Raw genomic sequence first — 12022 nt, forward strand, 5'->3', positions numbered from 1 at the left:
TGTGGTTCAGTGAGTCGTACGGCTAGGACACAATAGATTGGATATTGTCTGTTCCTGACTCAACCATGGTTTATAATTTATATAACAACCATGTACTCATTTAACAGACTTTATTGAGACTTTCTCAGTTGATCATGCCCTTAATGTACCATCCTTGTAAATTCTTTATGAGGCTATTCCAATTTACCTTGGAGTAGCCTGACAATCTGCTGTCTCCTTCATGGTTACCAGGTAACGCTGATTGCGTCTGACATTTTTTTTTTTGACATTAGCCATATTCCGATACCTGGGCGTATTTCCTGTGGCCACTAGTTCTTGTTAATGTCTATATAAACATACAGATATACCCTGCAGTATGAAAACTGATCCATGCACTCGCATCACTCATTGATCCAATACTGTCATAACAAAATTGCCCTGTATTATAGGTATTGTCTTGGGGCTTAAATGATTAACCCTAGCATCTAAACTCATATTCAAAGAAATTACCATAGCGACGAAGACTGGATGCAAAGAATCTGGAGGCAACCTAATGATGGCGCACACAGGAGCAACGACGTATTAAATTTGTTGTGTACATTTTCAGATAATTGACTGCAGCCTGCTAGTCATTTGCCCTTTACTAAATAAAACAACATATGTGAGACGTCAATATTATACAACATGTTGTATTTCCTAGTGTAGTTTGTCTATAGTTGCTACCTGCCTACAGCACACCTTATTTTACCTACATCACACCTTATTTTACCTACAGCATACCTTATTTTACCTACAGCATACCTTATTTAACCTATAGCATACCTTGTTTTACCTACAGCAAACCTTATTTTACCTGCACCATTCCTTATTTTACATACATCATACCTTAGATTACCTACAGCATACCTTATTTTGCCTTCATCATACCTTATTTTACCTACAGCAAACCTCATTTTATCTACACCAAACCTTATTTTACCTACAGCATACCTTATTTAACCTATAGCATACCTTGTTTTACCTACAGCAAACCTTATTTTACCTACAGCAAACCTTATTTTACCTACAGCATACCTTATTTTACCTACAGCATACCTTATTTTACCTACAGCAAACCTTATTTTACCTGCATCATTCCTTATTTTACATACATCATACCTTATATTACCTACAGCATACCTTATTTTACCTACAGCATACCTTATTTTACCTACATCATACCTTATTTTACCTACAGCAAACCTCATTTTATCTACAGCAAACCTTATTTTACCTACAGCAAACCTTATTTTACCTACAGCATACCTTATTTTACCTACATCATACCTTATTTTACCTACAGCATACCTTATTTTACCTTCAACACACCTAACTTTGCCTGCAGCACACCTTACTTTGCCTAGAGCATACCTTATTTTGCCTAGAGCATACCTTATTTTACCTACATCATACCTTATTTTACCTACAGCAAACCTCATTTTATCTACAGCAAACCTTATTTTACCTACAGCATAACTTATTTTACCTTCAACACACCTAACTTTGCCTGCAGCACACCTTACTTTGCCTAGAGCATACCTTATTTTACCTACATCATACCTTATTTTACCTACAGCATACCTTATTTTACCTTCAGCACACCTGACTTTGCCTACAGCACACCTTACTTTGCCTACAGCACACCTTACTTTGCCTAGAGCATTACCTTATTTTCAAAATGTGTTCATTTAAGTTCTTCCCTGATGGTGTACAATTAAAATCATTCAGCTAAACCTAAATCTGAGTTTCACTGCTGATTTTTATTAAACAGAAATTAATGTAATTGTATACCCTAAATAATTGTATATGCCAAATAGCCACACTAGCTATAATGAATGATGATAAGAAATCATCTTGTTAACCTTAGAAAAAAGGCTATCTTAAAATGAACTATTAAATCTTGTGATTTTTTTAAAATATGTTAATAAAATATTTGTTGTCATCTGGAAAAGCAGTATGAAATATATAAAGGCTAACATTTAGAGATAATTCTGGTTCTATCGACTACTTAAGTAGCATGTGGTAGTGTTGTTGGGTATAAAAGACTAGTCATCAATGGGCAGATTTTTTTAGTTTTCTTGCTAGTCTGATTAGGAAGACAACAGACAAGGTTGATGGTCATAGATTGATGAATGATATAGGGATAAGATGTCTGGGTGTCCCCCAGTGTAGATGGGTGTCTCCTGTGTGAGGATCGTGATTGTCGATAGTGTAAATACTGACTCCTCAGTGTGCCGAAGCCCTACCTCATATAAATAGGTACGTAACTTAGGCATCAAAGACCTGTCAACATAGGTGCTTGACCACTCTGGCCAATCACCAACTGATAAAGGGTTCTTGATCTGACCGATTTGACCAGCAACCAGCCAGTTCTGACCAACAACCATCCCCTGCAGCATCGGTCCACACCATCGCAAGTCAATAGAGATCACGTTTGATTCAATTTCCCAGTTAAACATTTTCATGTAGCGACCATTTCTTATGAGATGATGTCTGCTGTGTTGTGGGTGATACTAAAAGGAAACGTGTGAGAATTGATCGCGAGTATCTCGTCAACAGCGATGCTGAAATAGCCTCCATTTGGCTACAGTCATATGGCTTGGTCCTAAAGTGGCTCAATTTGGCCCCAATACAACAGAGCCAAACTTTTCAGTCAGGCTTGCTGATTTACAGCATTGATTCCAAACTACACAAATATTTGAACTGAAAAGCTGGATGGTCTGTCTGTCTTTTATACATGGTGTTTTTGTATAACAAATGGATGAGCTAGAATCCTGATCATCTATCACTGTATGTAAAGTGATTTCTAGTTGTAGTTATAGACTCGGTATTCCACACAGGAGTGGGGGATGAGGAAAGTATAGTATAGGTTTAGAGTAAGATTGATGGTATATGTTCACAGGGACGAACCCGATAGATGGATGGCAGTGTATATAACCTTTATAAGGCTATAAGTAAGCTTCATGTTTTGTATTTGAATGTACTGATACAAGCTGTAAACTTATAAAAACTTACGGTAAATGTTCATGTGAGGTTTGTATAATCTAGATTAATATTAATGTCAGCAGTTTTTTAAGTATAAGGTATATACTCATGTGGAACACTATCTATCTAGATCATAACCTCATATTTAAGTAACTTTACATAGAGTAACGTACTGCGTTCCGAGTCAAAAAGGTTGCTGAGGATTAACATGGGACATATTGGTTGTACTTCTCCGTATAGTAGGTGAAGCTGTCAAGCAGTCAAGGAATTAACAGACACATAAGCACATATCTTTAACTCATTCACCCCCTAGGACACATTTGAACTCTTCCAATTCAAAGGTTGGAATAGTTCATTATGAAATTTCAGGGGTGAATGAGTTAATATATGTTTTACTATAAAATAAGCCAACATTGTACTTCAAACTGTACATAGAGTGTATTGAATTATCTTTTCAAATCAGATTCTCACCCCCTTAATCTAGACACATGTAACTGACACAATTTGTAGAAATTTTGTTCATTTTGTTCAGAATTTTCTAAGGGAAGGGCATTCTTGAAATATGAATGTAATGAGAGTTTTAAAATATTGCACTTTCTTAGAAAGAAAATAAAGGGCAATTACAGCTCATTTAAACTTAATTGTTGTTGGCAAATTGCTTTTCAAAGGGAGACAACTCATCAAATACTAGATCATCTGTACTCTTGCAGTCCAAAATATCAAAGCCCTTTAAAATCTGCATTGAAAGCTCATTTAAAGGGAAGATGTTTTTATTTTTCTATCAATTTTGTAGTCATTGTCTTCCAGAAGACTTCTGCGAAGTTAAACATGCTACAATCTGAAAACAATCAAACATCTGATCATACACACAAAAAATCCTCTTTCCTGTCATACATTTTAAATTTAATTTGTAATTTGCTCTAAAAGATGCCATTCGCAATTTCCATTGATCTAACACTAATATAGCGTGCAGCTATGCCGTCTGCTCGTACTTGGGAGTTCCCATTGGCCTAGGCAACATGTCACTTGAACTTCCACTGTATGTGGATTTTAGAGGGAGCAGCAAAATACCCAAATACTTATTTCAGTATAAGATGTGAGGTGATAGATGATTTATTTATCAATGAAGGTGCTTCAATTATGATCTGCCACAAAGTTTCAAACAGCTGGAATGATGAACCAGTGGATCTAAATCTGTGATTTTAGTCACCAGCACAGCTCAACTGGCCTATCAGTGGACCTATATGTATATAAATATATATAATCCTGTGATCTAACCCCAGCACAGCTCAACCGGCCTATCGGCAGACCTATATATATAGATCTGACAGCTGAACTGGTCATCAATCTATATAACACAACTCTTTCAAAATCCAGTCCTAAAATACATAATTACCGAATGATTGTTTAAAAAAAATGATTGACAAGGCATTTGTTTAACGGTTTTATTTCTGGGTTATAGGTACTCACTTTTACATATATCATTCTGTCGGATGTAGCCCTGTCTCTCTGCATCGTGTGATGTCCGTGGGAGTTTCTCCCATTGTCTGTAGCGTACTGAAACACATAAAATGTAACAATTATAAGTCTATAGTTCTAGATTAACTTCTAATGAAATTTGGTAAAGAAAATGAAAAACGTAAGGTTTTTTATTAGTCAAGCACCAGATGTTATAAAAACTAGGGGTGTCATATAATACGCCAAGAGTGTATCACGATATATTGCAATACAGAATGAATATATTGCTATACGTATCCCGATATATTATGTCACAGGAAGGATGTGCTCAATTTTATAATAAGTTGTTGACATTATGTAATTAAACTTAACCATGTGTTACGCTTCTTGGTATATCTGTTAGAAATTGTAGTAATTTGCAAAGTTAAAACCCCAAGCAGATACATAAAAATATGCTTTTGAAAAATATTGCGATACTGCAATATTTCATCTCTGTATTGTGGTACAATACGATATACCCGTGTATTGCGATAAACCTGTTTGCCGATACATTGTGACAACCAGTTTACTTTTGTCATAAATTCATGTTGTCATTGGGAGCCACATGTTGTGTAGTATAAAGGTTACAGTGTGCAATTAAGTGTGTAGTATTTCTTACTTGTGTGTAGTATTGACAACATTGCTGTCCCTATCAGATACACATAAACCTTTTTGTGCGAGTCTGTTTTAATATGCTTGGTGCGTATTGTGTTCTAATCAATGGCGTCATTTTACGTAATAGATTTCCGTGTCATAAGTCACACCTGCAGTGATCAATCAATAGCAATGTTTGGTGAGACCCTAGTTATACCTGTTTCCTGTCCTAATTGTCTGATAAGTCCACGCTTACCTGGATAATCCATAATCAATTATGCCAAAAATAAAATGTTCTTTAAAAATTCATATGTAAATTTCATACAAATAGCCCATACATCACTGATAATGAGGCTTTTAAGCAATTTTCTATGAATAATTATCTGTGCAGTATTATTGAGAAGCTGACGATTTTGTGTAATTTTGGCGAGATTTTTTTTCTCCTAATGTAAACATTTTTTCTTGCTGGCAGGAATTATGTATCATTTGGATCACGCAACAACACTTTCAAGTAATTTAAATTGTTTGTACTCATTATAATCCGCGTTTTCTGTTGCTTCATCCATTAGAGTAGATGAACTTTATTATCCTTGCATGTGAAAAGGTTGATTATGTTGTGTTTTACGATCAGGACAACCGTCTGTAAGTGTCACCTGTTACCTCCATTGAACACTATTCATGCCTCCTCGGAAGCTTTTCTACGATCTTGTGACAATTTACTGTGACACCATTTAGTATATCATACAGATGTATCCAAACATTTTTATATCAATATAATTATGTCAGCATAATATAGACATGTGCTGTCATGGTAACAGAGTATTGCTATGGAAATTGTGCTGTTTGGAAACTAGACCATTTTATTATTGAATGGTTTTGTTATTTGTCTTTTTACAGCATGGTCATATATTTAATTTCTCTTATTGTTTATGATAAGATTCATTGATGAAAACTTGTCAAAAATGGTAAATATATTATGGTATATTCTCTCCCATTTATAACCATTTTTCAATTTTTTCGCCAATGGTGTATAACTTATCACCCATGGTGTATATTTTAAAAACGCACATGGTGTTACTGACATTATGTTGTCAGAATGGATATTTATTATCACATTTTACTTATCATAGGTAAACAAAAACAATGTTTCATTTTAAGAACATTTTTTTTTATGATTTTGCTGCATAATTATGATGGTTACTTCAGCTGTCAATGAGATTGTCACTCAGCAGTCAATAAGATTGTCACAAAATGACCCTTGTGTGGGATTCCCTTTACCGATAATACAGGAAAGGCTGTGGAAATATCATTTCATCTGTGCCTGCAGACACTCTGCACGAGTAAAACATCAGTATCAACTATACTTATTTGTGTGAGACAGATTCCGTAACTTCTTTGATCTATGGAATTGTGAAGACTATTTAAAAAACCCACTCTAGATTCATTCCTAAATCAGCTTTGGGGATTTATCACACTTGAGCACAAAACTGTGCCATTGATTGTGCAACATAAAATTGTGGTATTTTATAGCCCAGACAGGACTAGTTCCTGAAGCTCACAAGACAACTGTGATGTTGCCACTATGAATCAATTTGTTAAATGTGAAATGATAAATCAGAAGAATTATTAAAGTTTAATGATTTGTTAATAACCGAGTCCAGCTGTTTGCCGCAATCAAACGGAAATTGTGGAATAAAAAAACAATATGGCTGACAATGAAACATGTGCATGATGATACTGTCCACACAACAGAATGTCTTTGATTATTTTACACATGAGAGAATCTCCATGGTAATGACCCTTCATTTCAAGGAGAAAGGGGCGTAGGGACCTGTGGTCACATGATGAGAGTCGGTAAAGGAAATCAAATCATCCTGAACTTGACCTAGCCTGCAGGGCAATGTCAGCCGTCCAGGACAGAAGATGATATTGGGGAAATTATATACCAAGGGACCAATGTCTGTGCATATTAAATGGACTAAATGGTGTGCTGAAATTTGATTGGTCAAATTAATCTGCATTTGACCCTCGCTACCTCTGGATAATGCTCAAAACAAATATGAGTCAATCTGAGACAAAACTGCCAAATGCAAGTGCAGCCTATCCCCAGTAGATAGGATAAAACCAATTGTCAGAAAGAAAACCTCCTCTGGGTTATTTACTGGTACAAAATGAAGACACTTATCATATGTTTCTTGTAGTAAGCCGCACAGAGGAGGGTCCAGCCTACCTCTCAGGGGGGGATGATGGTCCCTGGCTACTGTTAATATCTACCCATAATTAAATCACATGTCTCCTGATGGTCACTGCTGGATACCCTGCCAGCTTTATCTAAGCTCCCATAGGTTTCCTAGCATCACAGGGTTCATTGGATAGGAAACCTGGTATCCCCTAGATACGGAATATTACTGGATGGACATCTACTGGGATTAGTGCTGGCAAACTCAAGGAGGGCAGCTAGTTTCATATACATATCATAAATGGGATAAAATATTTAATATTTGTTTATGGTTTATTTCATATTTTGATAGAATTGTTAGGCTTAGTTGTTTGAAGTCTTATTGGCCGAGTAATGTTGATGCAAAAAATAGAAAAGAAAAAAAATCTAATTTTTGTCTCCGGGCGATTATTTTGAGTAGATTTAGTTTTAAGTTTTGAATTTAATCATTTAATTAATTAGTTTAATTTAAAGATTTGCAGTATTGAATCTTTAAGCTAAGTATACACAGCCTTTTAATGTCTTTGCTCTGGTAGACATACTACTGTTAAACAATGGCTAAGTGTAGCTGAGGTGATGCATCTTGATTCTTCTGGTAAACGTTCAGGGGGTCTCAAGGATGTTTTATTCACACCTTATTGAATTTAGGAGCTTGGAAACATATTTCGTTTTTACGACTTGAAACACAAATGTATCCAAATCAATTTTGACAGTCATTGGCCGACAGCCTTTACAGATCGTGATAGAATCTCCACGGGCTGATACCAGAGTCAGTTTTATATCTTTATAGTTGATGGTCATGCCTGATTAACTCAAAAGGTTAGCAAATTGTTAAACATTCCTTTAACGTTAATAATAAGAAAATTGATGCGTTTTTGAGGAGCAGCTAGATACCCTAACGCGTGACCAAATTGTTTTACGGCCTGCACAGCATATTGTTGACGTTGTATGATGGAGATACACTGTGGCTTCCGATTTTTAACAGGAATTAAATAAAAAACAGGTCCAATAATATTGATGTCATTACCCCTATAAAGACTGCTACTGAGACACAAACTATTAATCGATTTCATGCAGATTTTTCTTAATATTGTTATCTAAAATGCAATTTGTTTTTAAAACTTGCGACTTTTCATTTCCTTGTGGCCATCAATCTTAACTTGTTTCTCCTCTCTCTTAGTTAACACACAGTAGTATTAGCATCATTAATTCATAAATTCTGATAATAGAATTGCTGTTTCCCTGAACAGTACAACTTTATCATCGTAGCTGCCTCACTAAAATCGCTAGAATATGACTAGTTACATCTGTTGTCAGTATAGTAATTTGGATTTTGTCGATCGATTGTTCCTCTCCATCTTTAATTGTGTTTCTCTCTTACTGAAATATTGTAAAAAGATTTCGCTATAATATAAGTGTGTTACATGTATATAAATATCAATAACACCCGAACATTACAATTACAGCTGATGTCTAAATGAGGGGAAATAATCAGCTTTAGTCAAGTTTGGTAATGACGATGCATTAACTTTCTTATTCATCAATATATTTTAAGTTGATATTGGTATAATGACCGTGTGTCAGGAAAGTACACCTATCGACTCTAGATAGGCCGTTAAATAGGCAGTTCTCACTTGTGATAATTCGAGAATGCTTATGACGGTTAAGAGGAGCCAGTGTTTGTATGACGGCAGAGAAGTGTGTGTATGATGTCAGAGAGGAGCAAGTGTTTGTATGACGGCAGAGAAGAGCAAGTGTTTGTATGATGGCAGAAAAGAGCATGTTTTTATGACGGCAGAGAAGAGCAAGTGTTTGTATGATGGCAGAGAGGGGTGAGTGTTTGTATGATGGCAGAGAGGGGTGAGTGTTTGTATGACGACAGAGAGTAGCAAATGTTTGTATGACGGCAAGAGAGGAGCAAGTGCTTGTATGATGGTCAGAGAGTAGCGAGTGTTTGTATGATGGTCAGAGAGGAGCTAGTGTTTGTATGATGGTCAGAGAGTAGCGAGTGCTTGTATGATGGTCAGAGAGTAGCGAGTGTTTGTATGATGGTCAGAGAATAGCGAGTGTTTGTATGATGGTCAGAGATTAGCGAGTGTTTGTATGATGGTCAGAGAGTAGCGAGTGCTTGTATACACATTGTGCTAGTGGACATATTATACTGTAGAGAAGTGGAGATCTGTCTCCTGTTCACCTCCCCATCTCTACATTCAGACACGCTTTGTCTCGAGGGGTTGTGTACTGGAGTGCCCCTGTGAGTTTTATGTTTTCACTTTAATGCAGGTTTATGGGGAACGCCAGCACAGTCTAGTAATTTTGAATCGTCAACTGTCAGATTAATTTCTTCTCTCAACTATTTAGTTTTTGTTTTCTAGCAAGAAAACTAAAAAAGTCGAAAGTCTTGAAGTGCTGAAATAAAGAATTGAAGTGGCCTTTCGGTAACCAAGTTTATGACCTGGAATTACAGTGGCAACAGAAATATGGCAGCCAGTAATTGAGATACTGGTGGTCTGATGGGTAATCTAGGTCCAGCATGACCTTGACTTCAAGGAGAATGTCAGACATATAAGGCTTTCTTAACCTCTACCATTATGATAAACCTCCTTTCAAAAACCCTTTCTTTCCTCACAAATTCTCAAAGATATGTTGACTTGTCTGGATTTCTACAAGGTGATGGCTGTACAGGTGACAAATTCAATAGTGTTCTTATTGTAGCACGTTTTGCATCACCACCTTGAACAATGCTTTAACTCATTCACCCCTGAAATTTCTCAATGAACTATTCCATCCTTGGAATTGGAAGAGTTCAAATGTGTCTTCAGGGGTGAATGAGTTAAATGCATGTACAATGCTAGCTATAGGAGAAATTGTTTTTCAAAGAATATATTTGTTTTCTGAAAGAAAGATTGCTTTTGTCTTGTCGCCACGAAGTGGAAGTAAGACTATAGGTGTTACTTTTCCGGCGATGGCGGCGACATCAAGTTTTTGCATTTATTGAAGTTAGTTTCACTCAAAGTATAAGTGCTAGACCAACCAAACTTGGACCATGGATGCATCTTAATTAGTACATCTCAACCCAAATGCTGGATGCAGCCTACCTTTTTCATGGTCCATTGACTTTGTCAGCATCTCCATCAACATTAAGATTTTGTGTTTATATTAGTTTCTCTGATATGTGCATTGATGGTCAAAGCCGGGCATAGGCGAGACCTATCAATCCGAATAGCTAGTTCCAATGGAAGTATTTTGTGTGCTAATGTAGCTTTACACACTGACAAGTGAGAACACCGAATTTGAATGCTGGAATATGAATTCGCTAGTGTTGTATGCTAATGTATATGTTTATATACTTTCTTGGAAATCTCTATCACTTAGTTAATCTGTATTCAGGGGTTAAAGGTTAATCTGTATTCAGGGGTTAAAGGTTAATCTGTATTCAGGTGGTAAAGGTTAATCTGTATTCAGGTGTTACAGGTTAATCTGTATGCAGGTGTTAAAGGTTAATCTGTATTCAGGTTTTAAAGGTTAATCTGTATTCAGGTGTTTAAGGTATTTAAATTTGAAAAATGGTTAATGTTGATAACATACCAATCAGATCCCTGAGTATTCTAGTATGGCCCTGCTCTCCAGGACAAATATTCAAAAATACTATACCATTGAAAATTATTGAAGAAATTCAATTTACTATATTTAGGTTTTTTCTTAGTTTATGCATCTGTAATTGATTTCTTACTATCCACTGAAAAGAAACAGACTTCAAATATTGATGAATAATATTTTTTTTTATTTTTTTAACAAGTTCATAGAGAGGACTTCTATACATTTTAGATGTCCTGGAATCTGTGTGGTTTCATTAACCTCTCCACAGCAAAGGTTTCCTCCTAATGGAGGACAACTGTGTGGAGGGGGCGTGGTCACAATCAAGGTGTCGGAGTCATGAGTCGAGTCACGGGTTGATGATGAAGGGTGGAGGAGATACCAATAGTTATAAAGCATTGGCTCAGAGCCCCAGAGACTGTAAAAGCTCCATCCTAAATCACAGAGTTATAGAGCCTAATTAGGTCTCTGTAGCCTTGTCCTACACTGGCTGGCAGAACAGCCCTCAGTCATCAAACTAAACAATATGGTAGATTGCACCTTCAATAATTTAAGGCTTCCAAACAATTCTCATCATCATGAAGTCATGGACGGTGAAAAATGTTCTGGAGAGAACAGTATGGTGGTGATTAAAGTCGGGCTGTATCATTATTACGATGGCTAAGATACCCATCAATAAAACTAAGTTTCACATCAAATTATAATTCAATCATTTAAAAGTAGTGTGGTGGTTCGGCAATATGTCATAATTTGATGAGGGGGGCAGCCTTGAGAGAGAACATCATTACCTAATTCATAAATCATTCCGGAGAACCACCATAAACATACACCGGAATTTCTGTCATTCTTTATACTGGCAGCTATACAAGATGCTTCAGTGCAACTTTTCGAGTATAAATAATCATCTTGACCTAATATTTACCAATTAACAAATGACAAAGATAGGATTGACCTGGAGGACCACCATAAACATACACCGGAATTTCATCATTCTTTATATAGGCAGCTACAAGATGCTAATAATTATTTTGACCTAATATTTCTCAATTAACGAATGACAAAGATACGATGTAGGATCCTTAAATGATTAATCCGAAGTACATTGTTCTATAG

General features: G+C 36.1%; 2 protein-coding genes across 13 annotated transcripts in view; one reads left to right on the forward strand and one right to left on the reverse strand.

Moving 5' to 3' along the window:
• LOC110462079 (cysteine--tRNA ligase, cytoplasmic-like) overlaps positions 1–12022 on the forward strand; it is a 231496-nt gene that overhangs the window by 85911 nt on the left and 133563 nt on the right. The gene's annotated exons all lie outside the window — the stretch shown is intronic.
• Positions 1–12022, reverse strand: part of LOC110462080 — a 169306-nt gene that overhangs the window by 73597 nt on the left and 83687 nt on the right. The window contains exon 2 of the mRNA XM_021515902.1: positions 4474–4560. Within this exon, the coding sequence (XP_021371577.1) occupies positions 4474–4560 (87 nt within the window). The remainder of the gene's footprint in view (positions 1–4473; positions 4561–12022) is intronic.

The sequence above is a fragment of the Mizuhopecten yessoensis genome, unplaced genomic scaffold, assembly GCF_002113885.1.
Source record: "Mizuhopecten yessoensis strain PY_sf001 unplaced genomic scaffold, ASM211388v2 scaffold10745, whole genome shotgun sequence".
Lineage (NCBI taxonomy): Eukaryota > Metazoa > Mollusca > Bivalvia > Pectinida > Pectinidae > Mizuhopecten > Mizuhopecten yessoensis.